At 42.7% G+C, this 23,250-nt stretch overlaps 1 protein-coding gene and 1 pseudogene across 1 annotated transcript; both read left to right on the forward strand.

The window, feature by feature from the left end:
* Positions 1-767: 767 nt before the first annotated feature.
* LOC125287140 (transmembrane protease serine 9-like) lies at positions 768-14,020 on the forward strand. The gene is made up of 10 exons (XM_048232688.1): positions 768-845; positions 9,289-9,414; positions 9,702-9,870; positions 10,000-10,271; positions 10,531-10,676; positions 10,890-11,130; positions 12,168-12,330; positions 12,594-12,862; positions 13,316-13,461; positions 13,543-14,020. The coding sequence occupies exons 1-10, from the start codon at positions 791-793 to the stop codon at positions 13,831-13,833; spliced, it is 1,878 nt and encodes a 625-aa protein (XP_048088645.1). The 5' UTR covers positions 768-790; the 3' UTR covers positions 13,834-14,020.
* A 4,473-nt stretch (positions 14,021-18,493) lies between these two features.
* LOC125287151 lies at positions 18,494-22,772 on the forward strand (annotated as a pseudogene).
* The last annotated feature ends 478 nt before the right edge of the window (positions 22,773-23,250 follow it).

Consider the following 23,250-nt stretch of genomic DNA (forward strand, 5'->3'; position numbering starts at 1 on the left):
AAAGTCATGAACAACTTCTGAAAGTTCACAGACACTCTGATTAACTTAAAGAATAATTGTGGCCAACATATTTGTGCTAAAAAATATTTATTTCTTTATGAGATTTTCCTTTTTCTCAAAATAAATAAGTTGAATTTTTCCTCATTGTTTTCATTGTGAGATTACAATAAATCAGCAAAAGAAAGAATTTTATACCTGTTTTTAGTGAACTTTACCAAAGGTGCCAATAATTCTGGAGGGTACAGTATATGGTGAATAAGTATGTACTCATTAGGATGTTGTGATGAATGTCATGAATAAACATGCAGTCATATGTTAATATATGGTCATTATTATATGCATTTCAATTAGATTATTAATTCATTAGATTAGGCCTGAGCTCTGTACACCACTGATAATGTGGAAAAAGTTCAACAACATAATAATCCTGTTTGTGGTGGTGTGGATTTGGAAATATGGTAATATTTCTCAAGATGCCATATTTTATTAGCCTGTAATCTCACTGCCATTGGAAATTACTATTGCTGTAAAATGATTCCACACCAAAACAAATAAAGATAGAAAACAGCCTTGGTTAATCATTCCCAGGTTATTAATACATTGTACACTGTGTTCAAAGGCTGCATTAAGGGATTGATGATTACTTAAAAAACTACCAGTCACGTTGAAAAAGAGGCCTAAGGTGAGGCCACAATCATGTTGACAAGAAAAGGTGTGGGCTGAAAGGAGTGCCTGGAGTATATAGATTCAAAATGAGAGCAGATTACTTCAACTCTCTCATTGGTCTGCCATGGAAGCATCAAGAACATGGATCCTTGCTGTGTTTGTTACTGTGAATTTCAACTGTGAGTAGCCTCATATCTCATTTTCATGTCTTAAACTTTTGATTTTGGGAATACAGCGGGGAAAATAAGTATTGAACACGTCAACATTTTTTTCAGTAAGTATACTTGTAATGAGGCTTTTTGCATGAAATTTTGACATTAGTGTTAACTCAGATAATCCACCCATTTAAAAAATCCAAACATTAAAGTCCATAAGTAGAGTTGTGTGTAATAAAGTGGAATGGCAAATGGAAAAAAGTATTGAACACGCCTGCTGAAATTATTTAAATACTTTGGGAAAAAGCCTTTATTCGTAATGACAGCTTCAAAGCATTTCCTGTATGACAAAACTAATCAGTTGCAGTATTCCGGTATGATTTTGGCCCAATTTGTTTTGAAACAGATAGTCTTTTAATATTGAAGATTCCAGGGGTCCCTCTTGTGAATCCTGATCTTCAGTTACCTTCCAAAACTGTTCAATTGGATTGAAGTCAGAGCCTTGATTTCCTTTCTCTGAAACCAATTGAGTTTCCTTTGCTGAATGCTTTGGATCACTGTCTTGCTGGAAGGTCTAACTAATGTCTCATCCTCATCATGGATGGCAAGATTCTCCTAAAACAAAATTACTTTGTTATTCCTTCAACTGTATGAAGTCTGCCAGTACCATGAGGAGAAATGGCACACCATGATGCCACCCCACACCATGATGCCACCACCTCCAAACCTCACTGTTGGTATGGTAACAGTGCCATTTCTCCTCCAATGGTGTGTAGTATGACATCCAAAAAGTTCAATTTTGCTCTCGCCTGAACAGAATACACTTTCTCAGTATTTCATAGGCTTGTCCAAATGTTGTTTAGCAAACTTTCAACAAGCTTCTGCATGTTTTTCTTCAGTAATAGTCATGCAGGGTGAGCGTGCATAGAGGCCATGGCGGTGGAGTGCATTTCCTATGATTTTCTCTGTAATAATTGTACCTGCTGCATCCAAGTCTTTCTGGAGTTTTCTCCAAGTGGTCCTTAGCTCTTGGGCTACTCGTTCTGACTATCCTTCTGACTTCCTGGTTAGAAATCTTGCTAGGAGATCCTGTGCATGGCCGGTTGATGATGCAGTGATGTTCCTTTCACTTGCAGATAATGGCTCCTGGATAATTCTGAAGTTTTGAAATGCATCTGAAATCCAAGTTTTGAAATCCATTGATCAACAACAATTCAAAAATAAGGCTGCAAAGGTCTTGGGAGAGCTCTTTGCTTTAACCCATCATGAAATGTTTCTTGTGTGACACCTTGGTAACGAAAAACCTTTTTATAACCATCAGTGCTAACCCATCTTATATTAATTTGCACAGATAGGAGGGATTATTACTCTAACAATATAGATTCCAGTTTGTTCCTTGCCATTCCTTGCCTTTGTGTACTGCTTTTTCTTAGCGTGTTCAATACTTTTTTCCTGTGCCATTCCACTTTTTTACTCATAACTCGAGTTATGGACATTAATGTTTTGATTTTTTAATATGTGTGGATTACCTAAGTTAATACTAATGTCTGATTAAAATTTCATACGAATAGCCTCACTGGAAATATACTTACTGAAAAAAAAACATAAAAACTACACTTTGGGGTTGACTTGTAGTAGTTTGTATCACATTTGGCAGGTTTCTACAACTCTCTGTGATACCTTGCAGGTAATATGTCATCTGTCAGATGTCACACTAATATCAGAATCTGTTAATGTCATATTAATGGCAGAGTTTGTGCACATTTAAGGAATTTGGTTCCAGCTCTTGGTGTCACTCTAGCAAAGACAATGACAATACAGGTGCATCAAAAAAATATTTAATATCGTGGAAAAGTCCATTGCCCTGCCCAGACTGAGAGATTAAAGGCTCAGGAAACTATTGATATTTTGACATAATCAGCTGATTAGAGCTCTTCTCAAGTCAATATTTCTGTAAGTCTTCATTCTAATATTTTGATATACATATATATAAAAACAAACAAAAAAAAGGCTTTCAAAATGTCACTTTTGGTGTAATGAATCTAGATTATGTGAAATAAATTACAGGGGAAAATAAACTTTGTGACATTACATTTTTTTAATGCATTTTTGTGATGCACCACATTTTCCTACCTTTGTCACGAACTTTGTTGGGTGGTGGATCTTGGACAGACATGCAGAGAAGCAATGAGTTATGATAAGTCTTTACTTTCAAAAACACAGGATACAACAAATGCAGTTCTTCCGTTCAGTTCAGTGGAAGCTCCCAGAGTCCCGAAAACAAAAGTTCACAGCCAGCAGTCCAATGACAACAAAAAGTCTTCAGTCAAAAATCAAAGTTCCAATAAAAGGTATTTCAGCACAGAAAATAGGCTTTTCAAATGCTCAAAAATGCAGGCAGAAGTCAAAATCAAAACAAGAGCTCAAGAATTAGTAGCACAGACAAAGAACGGGTACTCACACTGTGTCTCAGGAAAACTCAGCAAAGACTAAGAAAACCCAGGATCTTAAATAGGCTGGTACATCAACCCCAATTATCCAATCCTCCAATCACAGAAGGGTTTCCATTAACCAAAGAAAGGGGAGCGAGTAAACAAAACACACAAAGGCAGAATGGCGACATCTTGTGGGCAGGTAAATACATGGCAGGCACAAAAGTCTGTAGGACTTCACAGTACCCCCCCCGCCTAAGATAGTCTCCTGACGATTCCAGGGCGGTCGGGGTGCAGACAATGAAAGTCCTTCACCAAAGCGCGGTCAAGTACGTCCCTGGACGGCACCCAGGACCGCTCCTCCGGACCGTACCCCTCCCAGTCTATGAGGTATTGAAGACCCCCCCTGACACGGCGGGAATCAAGGAGCCGGTTGACAGTGTAGGTGGTCTGGCCGTCGACGAGCCGGGGAGGAGGCGGCGGCCTGGGGGCAGGAAGCAGCGGCGAAGTGACCACCGGACGGAGACGGGAGACGTGGAAGGTCGGGTGGACCTTCATGGAGCGGGGAAGGAGGAGGGTGTAGGCCACAGGATTGACCTGGCGAACCACCTTGAAAGGGCCGATGAAGCGGGGTGCAAGCTTGCGATTCTCCACCCTCAGCGGAAGGTCTCGAGCGGAGAGCCAGACCCTTTGGCCAGGCCTGAAGGTGACCAACCTCCGGTGCCGATTGGACTGCTGCTGGTATTGCTGGGAAGCTTTCAGTAGAGCCCGTCTGGCCATTCTCCAGGTGCGCCCGGCATCGTCGCACAAACTGCTGGGCTGACGGCACCCCTGCATCCACCTCCTGCTCGGGAAACAAAGACCGAATTGGCATTCAAAAGGTGACATACCAATGGCAGAGCATTTCAAGGTGTTGTGAGCATATTCCGCCCAAGGAAGCTGGGAACACCAGGAGGATGGATTGGCAGATACTACACATCTCAGGGTTGCTTCCAGGTCCTGGTTCAGCCTTTCGGTCTGCCCATTAGATTGGGGGTGGAAGCCAGAGGACAGGCTCACAGTAGCACCCAGGAGTTTGCAGAAGGCTCGCCAGAAGCAGGAGGTAAACTGGGGTCCTTGATCAGAGACAACATCCTGGGGGGGAGACCAAAAACTGAAAAACATGGTCACACACAAGTCTAGCAGTTTCACTGGCCGAAGGCAATTTTGGCAAGGGCAAGAAACGACATGCTTTAGAAAATCTATCAATTATGACCAAAATAGTGGTGTTACCTTCTGAGGCTGGTAGGCCAGTGATGAAGTCTAGAGAGATGTGTGACCAAGGTCTACGAGGAATGCAGTGGGTGAAGAAGACCCTGGGGTCTCTGACGTGGATCCTTTCCCTGGACACAGTTTGGACAGCTGGCCACATAGGTCTGTACGTCTTTTTTCATATTCGCCACCAGAAGCGGCGCTTGAATGAACTCAAGTGTCCTAGAGGGATCCAGGATGGGCGGTGAGGCGGGAGGCATGGCCCCATTGAAGGACTTGTCCACGTGCAGCGAGAGGAACAAACAGGAGGCCTGCAGGGGGAGTGTGAGGGCCAGGATCGTTGTTTAAGGCTTGCTGGTCAACAGAGGTAATTTCCCAGCGGACAGGTGCAACAAGTTGGGATCTTGGAATGATTGTCTCCGGGGGGCTGTCTTGGTTGGCTGGCTGGAATAGGCGAGACAGTGCATCAGGTTTGATGTTCTTGGAACCTGGCTGGTAGGAGATTGTGAAACTGAAGCGGTTGAAAAAAGAAGGCCCATCGTGCCTGCCGGGGGTTTAACCGTTTAGCCTGTTGGATATATTCCAAGTTCTTATGGTCGGTCCAGACAACAAAAGGGTGATGAGCCCCCTCGAGCCAGTGCCGCCACTCCTCCAAAGCCAGTTTAACAGCAAGGAGTTCCCGGTTGCCGATGTCATAATTCTCTTCAGATGAAGACAACATCCTCGAGAAGAATGCACAAGGGTGCACTTTGCCATCAGGGGACCTCTGGGACAGGACCGCTCCAACTCCAACATTAGAGGCATCGACTTCAACAATGAAGGCTCGAGTGGGATATGGCTGACAGAGGATAGGGGCTGAAGTGAAGCGCTGCTTGAGGTCTTCAAAAGCCTTGTTGGCTTCAGGGCACCATGAGAAGGGGGAATTGTCTTTGAGTGGCTGCAGAGATGGGGGCAGCGATTGAACTGAAATTGCGTATGAATCTCCTATAGAAATTGGCAAACCCCAGGAATCTCTGTGTCTCTTTGATGGAACTGGGTACTGACCAATCCCTGACAGCTTCCACCTTCTTAGGATCCATCATGATTCTGCCCTCGGAAATGATGTAGCCAAGGAAGGAGACCTTAGGGACATGGAACTCACACTTCTCGGCTTTAGCGAAAAGGTGATTGTTGAGGAGTTGATTGAGAACTGATTGGACATGTTGGATGTGCTCCGGAAGGCTCTTGGAAAAGATCAAAATGTCGTCTAAATAAACGAAGACGAATTTGTCCAGCATGTCACGAAGGACATCATTGATGAGAGCTTGGAATACAGCTGGGGCGTTTGTGAGACCAAAACGGCATGACCTGATACTTTAGTGGCCATTAGGGGTGTTGAAAGCAGTTTTCCATTCGTCTCCTTCACAGACACGGACAAGATGGTATGCATTACGGAGATCCAGTTTGGTGAATATTGTTGCATCCTGCAAAAGTTCGTAGGCTGAAGACATGAGGGGGAGAGGGTAACGATTTCAAGACAGTGATCTTGTTGAGGCCCCTGTAGTCAATACATGGCCTCAGACCTCCATCCTTCTTGCCCACCTAAGAAGAAACCTGCCCCAGCGGGTGAAGAGGGTCGGATAAAGCCTGTGGACAGCGCCTCTTTGATGTACTCCTCCATGGCAATGCGTTCTGGCGCAGAGAGGGAAAAGATGCGCCCCTTTGGAGGACAGGTGCCTGGCAGCAGATCAATGGTGCGGTCATAAGACCTGTGAGGCGGTAGAGTCGCTGCTTTCTTTTTGCTGAATACCTCCTTCAGATGATGGTACTCTGGGGGTACTCTGGACAGTTCGGGCGGTGCTCGGGTTGACTCAGGAGCCGTCTGGGTTGACTCGGGAGGAGCTCGGGTTGACTCGGGAGAACAAACAGATGATGCACAGGAGCTTGACACAAGGCAGGTGGTGTGGCACGTAGATCCCCATCCGCAGATAGTGCAGGAACTCCAATCGAGATGTGGGTCGTGGCGAGTAAGCCAGGGGAATCCCAGGACTACCGGAAACTCAGGAGACTGGATCAAGTGGAATGAAAGATTCTCCTCGTGGTCACCGATCTGCAGATGAATGGTAGAGGTGGTCAATTCAACAAGGCCTGCTCCTAAAGGCCGTCCATCCAGAGCGGTAACAGAAAGGAGGATCGAGCGCAGATGTCGGAATCTCCAGGTGTTGTGCGAGAGAGAGATCCATAAAGTTGCCAGCTGAGCCAGAGTCAATGAGTGCCTGTAGAGAATGTGTCTTGTGACCCCAGGATATGGTGAGAGGAGTTAAAAACCCAGAGGTTGAAAGCTCAGGAGAGGAGTTCACCCCCGTCACAGATCCCCTGGTGCTGGACGGGGCTTGGCTTTTCCCATTAATTCAGGGCAGGCATTCCGAAAGTGTCCCGGGTTTCCACAGTAAATGCAACAGCGTTCCCTCATCACGCCCGGTCACGCTCAGTTTGGGACAGCCGAAAAGCCACCCAGCTACATGGGCTCTGGCCCACCATCAGAGGACTGTGGAACAGGGGTGTCATTGACTGGGACCGCATAGGAGGGGAATCTTCTTGAGGCCTTGGTACGCTCCTGGAGTCGGTGGTCCAGACGAATAACCCAGGCAATCAACACTTCAAGGTTCTCAGCCTCTTCCCATGAGGCTAGCTCGTCCTTAATACGGTCTGATAGTCCATGGTAAAATGTTGTGAGCAAGGCCTGCTCTCCCCAACCACTTTCAGCTGCTAGGGTGCGGAACTGGATGGCATAGTCAGTTGCTGACTGGCGACCCTGGCGAAGTTGCAGGAGCTTGTTGGCTGCTGTGCGACCGCTGACGTCAGGTGCGAAGACTTTCATCATCTCCTTGGAGAAAGCCGTGAAAGAGCTGCAAACAGGACTGTTGTTCTCATAGAGTGCGGTGGCCCAGGACAGGGCTCTTCCGGTCAAAAGAGTTATGATGTAGGCCACTCGGGAATGATCAGTTGGATAGGCGGCAGGCTGGAGGTCAAAGGACAAGCGGCACTGGGTCAGGAAACCTTTGCATCCCTTGGGATCTCCATTGAACCTCTCTGGAGTTGGCAGGCGGGGTTCACGGCTGGGCGTGGGGTGGGAAGCCTGTTGCTTGGTGGAGGATGCGGCTGGTGGTGTTGGCCGAGCCAGTTGAAGGGCCTGGTGGATTTCATTCAGCATACCGGCATGTCTTTGCATTTGTGCCCCCCACTGGGATAGGGCTTCTTCATGGCGGCGCATGGTGTCTTCTTGGCTGTTGACAGCTGTCACCAGGTGCTGGAAGGTGATTTCGAAGTTCTGTGCTGGGGCAGAGGCGATCACTGGCTCCGATATGTCCATAGAATCCGGTTCAGGGAGTGGTACTTTCTCCGCTCCGTCCATTCTTGGCTGAGTTTTTCTGTCACGAACTTTGTTGGGTGGTGGATCTTGGACAGACATGCAGAGAAGCAATGAGTTATGATAAGTCTTTACTTTCAAAAACACAGGATACAACAAATGCAGTTCTTCCGTTCAGTTCAGTTCAGTGGAAGCTCCCAGAGTCCCGAAAACAAAAGTTCACAGCCAGCAGTCCAATGACAACAAAAAGTCTTCAGTCAAAAATCAAAGTTCCAATAAAAGGTATTTCAGCACAGAAAATAGGCTTTTCAAATTCTCAAAAATGCAGGCAGAAGTCAAAATCAAAACAAGAGCTCAAGAATTAGTAGCACAGACAAAGAACGGGTACTCACACTGTGTCTCTCAGGAAAACTCAGCAAAGACTAAGAAAACCCAGGATCTTAAATAGGCTGGTACATCAACCCCAATTAACCAAAGAAAGGGGAGCGAGTAAACAAAACACACAAAGGCAGAATGGCGACATCTTGTGGGCAGGTAAATACATGGCAGGCACAAAAGTCTGTAGGACTTCACAACCTTGTATGTTTATACAATAGAATGGTGATACAATCAGGCAAAAATCTGTATGGAGATAGATGAAGATGTTAATTCAATGTAAATAATCAGAAGTTAATTTAGAGGAAATTACAGTAGGCTTAGTATCTCAGATTTCTAAAGAAATTTCAAAAAAACATTGGACATTAGACAGAACCTTCACTTGCTCAGTAAATGATTGCTATGAAAATCCTTATATTTCTCTTGGAAGTAGAATTTTTTTGCCATTTCATCATAAAAAAAAACTATTGGGTGGGGGGGCATTTTGAACATTGTTGACCATTATTGAATATTGGATCAAATTATATTATATGGCTAGGTAAATATGGCTAGGTAAATAGTAAATCCCACAATAGTGATCTACACATCTGGTCCCAGCCTGTTAGGTTTCTGAAAGCAAGTTTGCAAAGTCATTAAGTGCTGTATTCATTATATGTTAAATACACATGTCTACACACAACACAGATATGTCATTATTGCATTGTATGTATAGGCTTTTCTTGCACTGAAAATGTCACCATTGCTCCACATGAAAACATCACTACTCCTTTTCCTGGTAGGTAAAGTATATGTGTGTGTGTTTGTGTGTATGTATGTGAGTATGTAAATACAGTATATTGTGTAGATGTATGTAGTACTATACTGTAGACGAGTGACATCTTTTGTTCTACTTCTGAACATCTTTTGAAAACATGTGGAAATTAATGAAAAGACACAGAGAGTGAGGTTTTTAAATGATATCCTCATGGCTATGATTCGGCCAGGACTGTTAAACTGTTTAAGTAGAATTGTATTATTTTTTTCTATCTTATTTACTCATGCTTTATATGTCACTCTACAGTCTACACTTCTTCAGATATCACACCAGAAACCACGAGTCCTGGGAAAGGAAGTACTGTTCCTGAGATAAAATCCACGACAACAGCCACCACCTCTGGCACGACAGGAACAATAACTACTGCAGACAGTAAGTTTCCCCTGATCATTCAGAGCAGCAGCTTTTACAGCAATGTACTTGTTATAATTCTTAAAGCTCAAAACAAATGAAGAATGCAGAACTAATTAACTTAATTATGTTATAACTATCTGTAACCTATAACTGTAACCGATCGTCATGTTGCTCTATGAAATGATTTCTGACACATTACAATTTTCATAGGAGGTAAGTACAGTGAGTACAGTAAGTACAGTGAGAAGGACCTTCATGACTTTTATTTTGCAGTCGAACATTAACACATTCCTCTTCTCCATCAGACTGTGGGCAAGCCCCCATAAACAGCCGGATTGTGGGTGGAGAGGCCGCCCCTCCTGGCCACTGGCCTTGGCAGGTTAGCCTCCATTATGACCTTGTAGGAGAACACATCTGTGGCGGAACTCTCATCAACAACCAATGGGTTCTAACTGCAGCCCACTGCATTGTAAAGTAAGCAAAAAAACTCCAATTAATGACTATAGCATGGCATTTTTAACCTTATTTACACACACTGCCGTTCATATGCGTTAAGGATAGAATGAGATGTACTCAGCCCATGCATGCCTTTCCATGTTTCAGTCCGATTGCCTCTATGTGGACTGTTTACCTGGGCAGACAGACACAAAATATTTCCAACAACCCCAATGAAGACATCAGTTCTGTCAAATTAATCATCACTCATCCTTACTACAACGAGAAGACATTTAATTATGACATTGCTCTGATGAAGCTGACTGAGCCGGTCAGCTTTACTGAGTATATCAGGCCCATCTGCCTGTCGTCTAGCACAAGCTCTTTCCACAATGCCACCACCTGCTGGGCTACTGGTTGGGGCAATGTGGGACCTGGAGGTATATTATATGTTGTTCATGGCCTTGAATAAGCTTTTACTGTCTGATCTATTCTCTACTCCCACTGCCCCATCTCCAATACATATGCTACTCCTACTTGGTTTATAAAAAGAAATAGCTAACAATATTATGCAAAAGAAATGACTGTACATTTTTTGTATTAAATGAATGTACACTGTATATAGTTATTAGAAAAGAATAAGATAAATGTAATAGTTGCCTAATTTAACATGATCTACTGCATGTTGTGCTCTGCCAGAGGAGCTTCCATCTCCTCAGACACTGCAGGAAGTAAAGTTGCAGGTGGTGGGCAACAGAGAGTGTGCCTGCAACCCAATTCTGGGTTACCTCATTCGGCCCACTATGCTCTGTGCTGGAGGGAAGGAAGGGAAAGCTGTCTGCCAGGTGAGGCAATTGTTGTATGTAAAAAGAGGCATATCAGTGTGTTTGGCTGGGCTTGGTAAAGCAACAGTAATGTCTGACAATCAACCGGGCTGTGTTCAATTCCTGAACCTGTCGTTGCGAGTCTGTGGGAATTAAAGCCTCTGACCAGGGAACTTAACCAGTTTGTCGAACAGACATCTGAACATCTCTCCTCTGACCCCTTGACATCACTAGGGAGACTCAGGAGGCCCTCTAGTGTGCAAACAAGGCTCTGTGTGGGTGCAAGCTGGAATTACCAACTTTGCAGTCCCGTGTGGTACTGGTAGAGCCCCAGATGTGTTTGCCCGTGTGTCTGCGTACCAGTCTTGGATCATGGAGAATGTGGAAGATGGACCAGGTCTTGGCTTTGTGAAATTCACCTCCAATGGCACAGACTCAGACAATGATTTCAACTGCACGCAGCAGAGTAAAGACAGTAAGTGGAAATTTTCAAATAGACGTTTCATCTACTTGTGCCAAACAACTTCTGTGCCACAACCTCTCCAGGATTGCTTGACTATCACAGTTCATCTCAGTAACACTTTTAACTGCCAAAAATACTTTTCCTCACTACAGTTATTCAACCTGGAACCTAAACCCACTATAATATATTATTTTTAAATCAAGGAACTATCACTTTGTGTCTTAAATTATAACAGATCATGCCAGATGGATCAGGAGTTGGATAATGATGAGAAGTAACATGATGAAAAGATCTTCATAATTCATAATTTTTAAGGATGTTTTTTATTGTCATTCATATGCAGGAGTGAAATTCAGTACTCTGGTCCCAGCGATTAAACAGCTACTTCTACCCTGTATACTAACTCATCAGTATGAGTAATAAGTCCTACCATTACCATGTCGTCTGCCAATTCTGTTACGTTGTTTGGATAGTGAGATGTGCAGTCATCTGTCAGCAAAGTACACAGTAGGGGACCGAGGACGCATCCCTGGGGGAATGATGGTGGAGGAGGTGATGCTGTGGATTCTGACAGAATGGGCCTGTTCTTGTCCATAATCCAGTTGCAGAGTCACAGTCCGTTTACAGGGCCATTCACACCAACGATAACTATAACAATAATTGCAAAAAAAGTATTACTCTAGTGTAACCACTGAGTTGGAAGCCTGGGCTTTTAGCTTAGTGGTTAGACTCCCATGCCGTTCGACTCCCATGTTGGTGGGTGTCAAGGTGGCAGGTTCGAGGGCCGTGAGCGGCAGACGAATTACGACCTCTGTACACTAGCTCATATGAATGACAATGTCCACACATAAATCACAATGATAACATCAAGAAGATTAACTGGCGTTAGAGGCTCTTGACAGTTTGACAAGTCATGACAGTTTGTTGACCAACATCTGGGGGAAGATGGTGCGGTAGGCAGACAAATCTAAGTCTAGAGGAGTGGGAGTGAGGTGAATCACAGAAGTCTTTAGTCTTCATTAAAGTTAATTTTCTCCTCTCCTGTGTAGTTTGTGGCACAGCTCCTATCAGTAACAGGATAGTTGGAGGACAGGATGCCTCCGTGGGGAGCTGGCCCTGGCAGGTCAGCCTTCAGGGACCCTACGGTCACGTGTGTGGAGGCTCCCTCATCAACAAGGAGTGGGTGCTGTCTGCTGCACACTGCTTCAGCAGGTGAGGGGCCACAGCATATTTCTTCTAGTTGACCTTTGCTGATGTCTATAGTGATCGTGTTCATTCACCAACAGATAGTTATCTCTGCCACTGTTTCTGGACACTGGTCCATTAACTTGTCCAGCTTATCATTTCTGGTAACAAACATATAGGCTTAGTATGCATTTGGTTACAGAGAAGAGTTCCCAATATGATTTGCACTTTTGTGTTCTTCTGCTGTCATTTAGTTAATGGTTCTCCCTGTTCATCTATTCCCCCTTCAGTAACAGCACAAGTGGGTGGATTATCAGTCTGGGTCGACAGTCTTTGTTAAATTTTAACCCAAATGAAGTGTCTAGAACCGTGGCTGAGATCATTCTACATCCTAATTATGATGCCTCCACAAATGAGAATGACATGGCTCTGCTCCGGTTGAGCAGTGCTGTCTCCTTCAGCGGCTACATCAGACCTGTTTGTCTGGCGGCCAGCGGCAGCATTTTCCACCAGGGAACAGACAGCTGGGTCACTGGCTGGGGAGCTATCAAAGAAGGAGGTGACAGTTCTTGATCAAGTACTTGAAATCAGTATACTGTTGCTTATCCTTTCTGCTAACTAACAACATCTGTAATAGCCAACTATGGGTTTGTACAATTAAAAAAAAAAAAACGATTACGTTAATAGAACTCTGAATAGAAATAAGTTCTGTTAGACAAAATGTTACAATGGAAATTGGTCCCAGACTGAAGAATAACATGCCTAGTTTTCTTACCATGATTGGACAAGTCTACCATCAGTATCAGCAATTATTTACACTTCACACTTTTATAATAGGGGAACAATACATTTGCTATTATCGGTCTCACAAAACTGAGCACTATTTTCCAATCGTTATAAGCTTAGCACTCTCTAACATCATCAGTATTATAGGTTAATTATTTAAACTTGCCCCTTAATATTAACCCTTTGACTGATGTCCTCCTCCCTCCTCCACTCCCTGCTCTTTCAGAGCCTCTTCCAAACCCAGGTGTTCTTCAGGAAGTGGAAGTTCCTGTAGTTGACAACAAAGTGTGTGATGAGCTTTTGATATTTACAAAAATCACAGAAAACATGATATGCGCTGGCCTTCGTGAAGGAGGGAAAGACTCCTGTCAGGTATTTGGATTTCTTTCGAGATTATAAATCTGTTTAAAGATATTAAACTTCACACCACTTATACTTTTGTTTTTTCAACAGGGTGACTCAGGTGGTCCAATGGTGATGAAAGAGGACTCTGTGTGGGTCCAGTCCGGGGTGGTTAGCTTTGGGATAGGTTGTGCTCGACCTGACCTACCTGGAGTCTACGCCAGGGTCTCCCGTTATGAGGACTGGATCAAATCCCACATCAGCAGTGACCCACCAGGCTTCGTGCAGGTCATCACCCCTACCCCACTGCTTCCTGTTTCCACCACATCCAGCGGGACCAAAGTCACATGCTCATTCTGCCTCTACATCCTTCTGTCTTTTCTCCTCCTCCCTCTCCACTGATGGGAAATCCTTGTTTATCACAGGACTTTAACATTCTGAATAAGTAATGTATTGGGTAAATATGGCATTTGTTTATTTCTTTTATTTCTATGATGCATGTAGTAATGATTTATGATGTGTTTATTACTAAATATCATTCTCCTGTAAAATGTATCCTGAAGTAAATACAATTTTGCTAATACAACAACTTACTGTTTCATATTTATTAATATCCTATCAGTAACATACTTAAATTGATCAACATGGATCACATTATTAAAAAATCAGCCTCCAATGTATTACCAAAGACAGCTTATACAAATTAAAAACTCAAACAAAGCCTCTTTCTCAGCCATCATTGAAAGCACTGGCTTCTCTCCTCATCCATAACAGTTTGGTAGGGTAGTGCAGACTGTCAAACACAGAGAAAACTGGCTGCATAGTCAATAAATTATTCAAGATTCATCTCTGGTTCCGTGTGCCATAATCACTATCTCTTCCAGCTGATGCCCTCCAGGGGGCACTACTGGTCCTTGCCGTGTAAAATATCCGGCTTCCGATACATTTCTCCCAACTACAATAAGGTCTCTGAATACATCCTGACCTTGACAAGGAAACCTACACTTAAAACGACAACAAAGAACAACATGACTGGAAATGTGCAGAATAAAGCCTATTCACATTCATATTCATATTAATGTCTAGATCATACGTAGACAAGGCGTACTACAAAAATGTACGATCTTTCATCAGAATAGGTAATGAATATGTCATTAATATATGGTCAGTTGATTTAATATATGCTGTCTGGAGTCTGGATTGAGTAGGCTAGGGGAGTGCTTTTGATGCACTCTGTGTTCATTATGTTGTTTTTATTTGTTTTAATTTAATTATTTTAACTGTTTATATGTTTATTATGTGTCTGTGTTTCATAACGTGACCATCATATTGTTTAATCATATTGTTATCATTGATAATGTCGTGTGTTTTATGATCACTTTGGGTTGCACTCTGTATAAAAGAGCTACAGTATATAAATAAAAATTACTTGACTTGACTTGACTAAGATAACAAGTATCCCACAGTTAGTGAAATATTACACTCAAGGAGCAAAACATCAGCACAGATTTGTGCAACTATACGTACAATATTATAATGGCTGACATGCCAGGGTCAGCTCCCCACGGAGGCATTTTGTCAAACACATTAGCCTATTACACATTTTCAGCTGGTTAGATGCAACCAATTGGACTAATTTAACATTGCCAAACACATTAGCCTATTACACACATTGATTTACAAGACTCTTAACACATTTCTCTTTTTACATTTGTACGGAGCCCGGGAAGGGTCACGTTGGTAAATATTTTTAGACCGCACTATTGCATTCCCTCACAATACTGTAGTTTTGTTTTCCCACTAATTACTTTTGCGTTCCCTCACAATACAGGGCTCTGTATTTTCAGCCTCTCACATTAGCCTTCGGTTGATTTAGATAGATAGATAGATAGATAGATAGATAGATAGATACTTTATTGATCCCCAGGGAAATTCAAGGAAATTCCCCGATTTGGATTGTAGTCACCATCATAGATAACCTGGGGCCGGTTCCCCGATAACGCTCACTCTTAGCGCGCTAAGAAGACTCAAAAGATATATCTTACCAAAGTTGTTTATGTTTCTAAGTGTGTTCCCCGAAGTGTCCCTTAGGAAGCTTCTTAACACGCTGCCTCTTACGTTCGACGTTACAAAGGCGCTGTCCCAAGTGAAGGTGCTGAATTAGTTGGCATCGATTGCTCAGGAATCGATTTTTTAGGCTACTTCACGTGAAGGTGCATGACGGCGTTAAGAAACACAACAGGTTCTATGCAAATGAAACATTCCTCAAATTATTCCAGTAACATTTATTTTAACATAGTTTAAGTTATCAGTAAAATATAAACTATTACCTAAATTATCAAATTGTCAGTAATATGTTCACACGATATGTTGTGACGGGTAGACTAACCGGGTACTAATCCCTCGCTAATCATGTCGTGTCTGGGGAAAAAAGAGATGTAATTGTTGTTTGTATAGATGGACTTATGTACTGTAGTGGTAACGTGTACTTTATTATTAACTGGAAAACTGTATGTATATTCATGGACTTACAATGGACTGTGGGTGTTATGGTTATTATATGTGGGTTTGGGGGAGGAATGATGCGTACGACTTGATGAACAAGATTGACAGCCAGCTGTGTGCAATTGGGATTGGGCTGGTGGGCACTCAGCTTGGACACATGGATTGGCTGGCTTCCCAATAAAAACAGGCTGGAGTGGACACGGCGGGAAGGCGTGAGAGCTACGGGACGCACTGTGCCAGGGGAATGCGGTGGTCTGTCCATCCATCCATCCAGATTCCTGTGTTTGTGTCCTGGTGATCGCCTATCGGAGGACCCTGGAGCTGCCTGACTGAAACCAACGTGCCATGCTGAGGAACGACTGACGCACACCTTGAAAGGAACGGTAGAATTCTGAGTGACTGGGGCTAGCTACGGGCTCGGGTGGTCGCTTAGTGTTTGTTTACTTCCTTCTCAGGCGGCAGTTCCTCGAGATGACGAGCGGTGGATTCGGAGGAGGCTGACGAGAGATTTGGCGTTCTTGCTGCATCTAAAGGAAAGTAACCGTGTCCATCGTTGTTGTGTGTGTGCTTGGATTCAGCCGTGTGTTGCCTGTGTTTTGTCCTGAGAATTCCCTCTGCCTTCTCCAGACGGCTTGCTGCTGTGTGCTGCTTCCGGGTTGCGCGTCACCACCGGTTGATCGGAGCAAGAGGGAGCGTTCGCGAGGAGCTGCGCTGCGCGCTTCCATCGTCATAAAGCCGTTTTGGACCGTTAAGTGCGGGCTGCCGCAGACCGACTGGTTTGGGGGTACCTGCTGGGAGGACTGACTTTGTTTGGTTTGTGTTTTGCTGCTTTTCTTTGGGGGATTCAGCAGTGGGCTGTGGCAGAGCCAGCTGATTCCCCTCAGATTTATGGTATTTTGTTTTGCTTCCTGTATGTCGCCTGCCCATAAGAGGATCGCTAGAGGGCTGCAGCAGTGGGTCATAATGCACTGTGGGTTTGCTGTGCTGTTCTAGTTAGCCGTGTGGTGGAATTTAGCCCTGAGTGTTCTGTAGTGAAATGTTGCTGTGTGACGTGATTTATTCTAATCTATACTAAGAACTCCTTTTGGTCACGTGTGTCTTGCTGTGATTTGCCCCTGCTGCAGATTGACTGTCTGAAGGTTGTGTGTAGGCCCTTACTAAAGATCATGGTTTGCACTTCTGAGTCGGTGGTGTCTATGGTCTGGGGGTCCTAAACGTTCCTGTGAGGGAAACGGCCTAGCTAAAACAAATTGATAAATGCTGGGTGGTGAATCCCCCTGAAAGAAAAGTGGTTGTCGGGCCACGACAATCATCCACCCTCCTTATCCCGTTGTGCCGCTTCTTGAGATGGATTTAACAACTTCTTAAAATGATGTAGGCTAATACACTTTTATATTAATGGTAAGGTACCTTACAATTATAATTGATTGGCAAGCAGCTGCATGGATAGATACTTTATTGATCCCCAGGGAAATTCAAGGTTCAAATTAAAAAAATGATTGCCATTGGTTAATGTTTTCAATAAAAAGCAACCTATCTACAATGAACAGAGCGACATTTAGATACAGTAGGGTGGGGAAGCAACGTTAAAAAAAGGGCACCAAGCTTCTCGTCAGAGGAGCTTGAAGTTTTGCTGGACGAGGTGAGCTGCACAAGGTGACACCGGTTTCCAGCTTTCGGAATAACTTGTGCAACAGCAACAAAAAAGAGCTATGGAGCGACATGGACTACACGCCGTTTTTGATTTAATGCAAGGACACGTTGGATCGCTGCCATAGGCCTAGTTGGTCGCTTACTGGACACCACCATGCTTACCCATTTATAGATCTTAGCCATTTAGAGGCAAATTCTTTGCCAGCTTTTAATTATCAAAAGTGATTGCCCATTTGAAAGCTTTAATGACATTACTAAATAGCCTAGGCTAATTACCACCATATTAGTTCTGATACCAAATACAGTAAACTGCATAAATAGGCCTGCATCCATTGCGAACATATTTTATTATTAGTCTTAAAATGTCCATAACATAAAATCATCGTTGATCCACAACATTGTCAACATCCTGTCGGCCTACCATAGTTTGACTTGTACTCTGCTGCGCTGATTTCTAAAGACTGCTGCACAGTGGCGGCGACTAGCGTCTTGAGAACTCAAACAACGCTAAGAGAGAGCTTACGAATGGTCCAGACCAACCTCACGAACGTGTGACTTACAGAAGATATACTTAGCGTACGAACGTGTCGGGAATCGTGCCATAACGTTAAGAGAGAGGTAAAGGAATAGGTCAAGAACTACTTAGCGATAAGAACGTTTTGGGGAACCGGCCCCAGGACTTTATTAAGTTTTTCTTTAACCTGGGCCTCGAGGTGTACTTGGGATCCTGAGGAACACAAAAAGGTATTGCGAGGGAATGCAAAAAGTATTGCGAGGGAACCTGGACTACATTTGAGATGGTGGTGCTTGTTGATTTCTTTTATAGCGTTTTTTTCTTTCTTTATTTTTCTTTGTCTCTATATTGGGGGACATTTTGGTCATATTTGAATATTGCAATGTCTATGGTGACTACGGCCCTGCTGCACTGTAGTTTTTAACACATTTTTTTAAACCTTCCACACTTTTCTCAAAACTGTAAACACAAACCCCAAATCTCAAACTACATTCACAAAACCTAACAATTTCTGCAAAACTGATCAATCGCCTGTGCTCAAAACCAAATAATTGTGGTTTAAATAATTAATTGTGGTTACTTGTGTCACTTGTGAGGTCACATGTTAAAAAAGGTGTGGCCAAAAGGAGTGCTATTATATAGATTGATTGAATGAGGGCACATTACTTCAACTCTATCATTGGTCTGCCATGGAGGCATCACGGACATGGATCCTTGCATTTGTTATCATGAATTTAAAATGTAAGTGTCTCATTTTCATGTCTTAAACTTTTGATTTTGGGAATAGATGTTATCGCAGGTGTGAGTGAATGACTGATCTACTCACACTGATCAGAGAGAGAGAGGTGTCTTGCCATAGAGTATATGTTGGTAAACATCTATACTGGGTGTCTGTAGAAGTTAAGTATCCCCTACTAAGCTATGGCATTTTTTAACTAAGTCAGTTTTTATTCCTTTCCTCAACCCATGCCACCTTCTACCCCTGCCCAACTGGCATCACCGTGACAAAGAGAAAGATAGATAAAAGAGCACTGATCAAATGCTATAAGAGACAAAGGGCAGAGAGAGAAGGAAGCGCGTAATTTCGGAATCATCAATCTGTATCCCCTTTATTTCAATGGGTATTTCATGGTTTCATTGTATTCTACAACTTTCACTTACGGTAAGCGAAAGTTTAAGACTATAGAGAGGATTAAGGGGCCCTATTTTTCACCCTGCCGCATGGCGTAAAACTCGTTTTCCACCCGGCACTAAGTTTATTTTCTTATTTTGCATGTTTCATTTTTTAAATAATGCACCCAGCCTGTTTCTGAAAGCAAGTTTACAAAGTCATTAAGTGCTGTAGATTCATACAGATGTCTACACAGATTTGTCATTGTGTTTATTGCATTGTATGTATAGGCTTTTCTTGCACTGAAAATGCCACCATTGCTCCAAATGAAAACATTACTACTCCTTTTCCTGGTAGGTAAAGCATATGTGTGTGTTTGTAAGTGTATGTGGGTAATGTGAATATGTAACATATATTTGTTAGAATGTGAGTATAATTGTTGATGTATTTATGTGAGTGTAAATGTAAATGTTGAGATGAGTGACATATTTAGTTCTATCTCTGAACATTTTTTGAAAACATGTTGAAATAAATGAAAAGGCACAGTGCTCATACTTCTATAAAATGGCACAAACGAGATGAGGTCGGTAAAGGATTTCCTCATGGCTATGATTCGGCCAGGACTGTTACACTGTTTGAGCACAATTGTATTATTTTTGTCCATCTTATTTACTCATACTTTATATGTCACTCTACACTTCTTCAGATATCACACCAGAAACCACGAGTCCTGGGAAAGGAAGTACCGTTCCTGAGATGAAATCCACGACAACAGCCACTGCAGGAAAAAGAACTTCTGCAGACAGTAAGTTTCCCCTGATTCCCCTTGCTATAACCCTTAATGCTTAAAACAAATGAAGAATGCACTTTTATAGGAAGTAAGTACAGTGAGTATGAAGGACTAACATACAGAATCCATCAAATGTTAGACATCACATTCATCAACAGGAGAGACTTCCATTATTGTTGGTCAGTGTGAATGCTTATATTGTTATAGTTCTTCTCAGTGTGAATGCTTATATATATATTATTGTGGTGTGAACGGCCTTTATGTCATGACACTTTGTTCACCGGTGCAGTGCTTCGCCCCAATATAGTCCAAAGTCAATACCTGCCTAGGAAATCGCCTTGTCTTAATCTGCATTGCCATTTGTACTCGTTGTGAATATGGAGGCCACAAGTAATTAGGATTTTTTTTTTTTGTTGGCTCACTTTTACTCACAACGTGCTACCCGCCAACGAAAGATACAGGATCCAAAAGGATTTAGGGGCCCAAGCAAGGAAGCATTATTATTGTTTCCGGCTAAAAGTGGTTGTGCAGCAAAAACCATAAGGCCTAGGACTGAGAAACTTTATAATATTGTGTCAGACCTCCATCTCTACACTGGCCCCAAACCATGAGTTACTGCACCTATGGTTGGTGGTATAATAATCAATAAAAAAAATGCTCATATCTCAAGTAGAGTTAGGTCTAGCCTCAAAATTCATGCATCATTTTAATTTTCACAATCATCTGCCTTGTTTTTTGAATTTTGTGTAGTGTGTGGCACAGCTCCTCTCAGCAGCAGGATAGTTGGAGGACAGGATGCCACTGCAGGGAGCTGGCCCTGGCAGGTCAGCCTCGAGGAGGCCGATAGTCACGTGTGTGGAGGCTCCCTCATCAACAAGGAGTGGGTGCTGTCTGCTGCGTACTGCTTCAGCAGGTGAGAGGCCACAGCATATTTCTTCTAGTTGACCTTTGCTGATGTTTATATTGATCGTGTTTATTCACCAACAGATCTCTGGCACTGTTTCTGGACACTGGTCCATTAACTTGTCTAGCTTATGATTTCTGGTATCAAACATGTAGGCTTAGTTTGCATTTGGTTACAGAGAAGTGTGCACAGTATGACTTGCACTTTAAGTAGTTTACTTTTGTGTTCTTCTGCTGTCATCTAATGGTTCTCCCTGTTCATCTTTTCCCCCTTCAGTGCCAGCACAAGTGGGTGGACTATCCATCTGGGTCGAGAGTCTTTATACAGTTCTAACCCAAATTAAGTGTCTAGAACTGTAGCTGAGATCATTCTACATCCTAATTATGATGCCTCCACAAATGAGAATGACATGGCTCTGCTCCGGTTGAGCAGTGCTGTCTCCTTCAGCGGCTACATCAGACCTGTTTGTCTGGCGGCCAGCGACAGCATTTTCCACCAGGGAACAGACAGCTGGGTCACTGGCTGGGGAGCTATCGGAGAAGGAGGTGACAGTTCTTGATCAAGTACTTGAAATCAATACTGTTGGTTATCCTTTCTGATAACACCATCTGTAATAGCCAACTAATGGGTTTGCATTTTTTTAAATAGAAAAACAATTAAGTTAAAAGAACTCTGAATAGAAATACATTTTGTTAGATAAAATGTTACAATGGAAATATATTGGTCAAACAGGCTGAAGAATAACACATCTAGTTTTCTTACCATGATTGGACAAGTCTACCATCATCAGTATAATCAGTCAAGTAATCATCAATTATTTACACTTTCCACTTTTATAATAGGGGAACAATACATTTGCTATTATCGGTCTCACAAAACTGAGCACTATTTTCCAATCGTTATAAGTTTAGCACTGTGTAACATCAGTACTATAGGTTAATTATTTAAACTTAATATTAACCCTATGACTGATGTCCTCCTCCCTGCTCTTTCAGAGCCTCTTCCAAACCCAGGGGTTCTTCAGGAAGTGGAAGTTCCTGTAGTTGACAACAAAGTGTGTGCTGAGCTCTTAAGCTTTCAAATCACAGAAAATATGATCTGTGCGGGCCTTTCCGAAGGAGGGAAAGACTCTTGTCAGGTACATATGAATTGACTTTAAATATTGTATATCCATTATTAACCTTCTAACCTCACGCCACTCAGATATTTTAATATTGTGAATGGTTTGGTTGAATTTGGTTAGGCAACTAGTCAAGAATTGGTTAGAAGAGGTTGCTCACTTCAGGTCTATTTATTTGGTGTTTTCCCCAGCACATTAGACATACAAAAAGCTATGTTTAAAATTGTTTTACTCCATTTCCTTTTGAATAGGGTGACTCAGGTGGTCCAATAGTGATGAACGACGACTCTGTGTGGGTCCAGTCCGGGGTGGTTAGCTTTGGGACGGGTTGTGCTCGACCTGACCTACCTGGAGTCTACGCCAGGGTCTCCCGTTATGAGGACTGGATCAAATCCCACATCAGCAGTGACCCACCAGGCTTCGTGCAGGTCATCACCCCTACCCCACTGCTTCCTGTTTCCACCACATCCAGCGGGACCAAAGTCACATGCTCATGTCCTCTACATCCTCCTGTCTTTTCTCATCCTTTCTTTCTTCTGACTGAATAGAAATCCTTGTTTATAATGTTTAAAAGGTTAAACCATTTTAAATAACTAGCTGTGACATTCGTTTTTCTGTCTAAATAAATCCAAATGTTTTTCAATAAACACCAAAGTGACAAAAATTTGAGTTCTGAAGTATATATCAATCTGGGCAAAGACTCGAACATTATTTTATTTTAAGTGGAGAATATGCATAGTATAAAAGAATGGGAGAGGTAACAAAAACATATGCAGCTAAATTAAGCATTAAATAGAACTGATAACAAAGACACATGCTCATATGGGCTTTCACTTTATCGTCATATTGGATATGCCATTTCAAGGAAAATAAGTACTAAAACTGAAGTCACACATAATGCTTTGTCAGTGTGGATTTTCATGGAAAAATACTGAGGATCACTGCTCTAAATTCATATTGGCTCTTCAATTTCACAGTCTTTATATACAGTTAGGAAGTAAATTATGTTTGTGTTTTGTACAATATCTGTGCCTGAGGTTTCTAATACAAGTCCAGGGCAGAACTGAACAAGATGGTCATAAGGCTATGCATCTAGAAGTTCCTGCATATGACAAACTTGATGTGCCTAAATATCTTCAACCTCAAGTATGCTGCTAATGAGGAAATAGAATTGTTTATTAGACGAGGTGAACTCCCCACTGTGTAATGTAGAAGGGGATGC

Source organism: Alosa alosa, chromosome 22, assembly GCF_017589495.1.
Source record: "Alosa alosa isolate M-15738 ecotype Scorff River chromosome 22, AALO_Geno_1.1, whole genome shotgun sequence".
In the NCBI taxonomy this organism is placed as follows: domain Eukaryota; kingdom Metazoa; phylum Chordata; class Actinopteri; order Clupeiformes; family Clupeidae; genus Alosa; species Alosa alosa.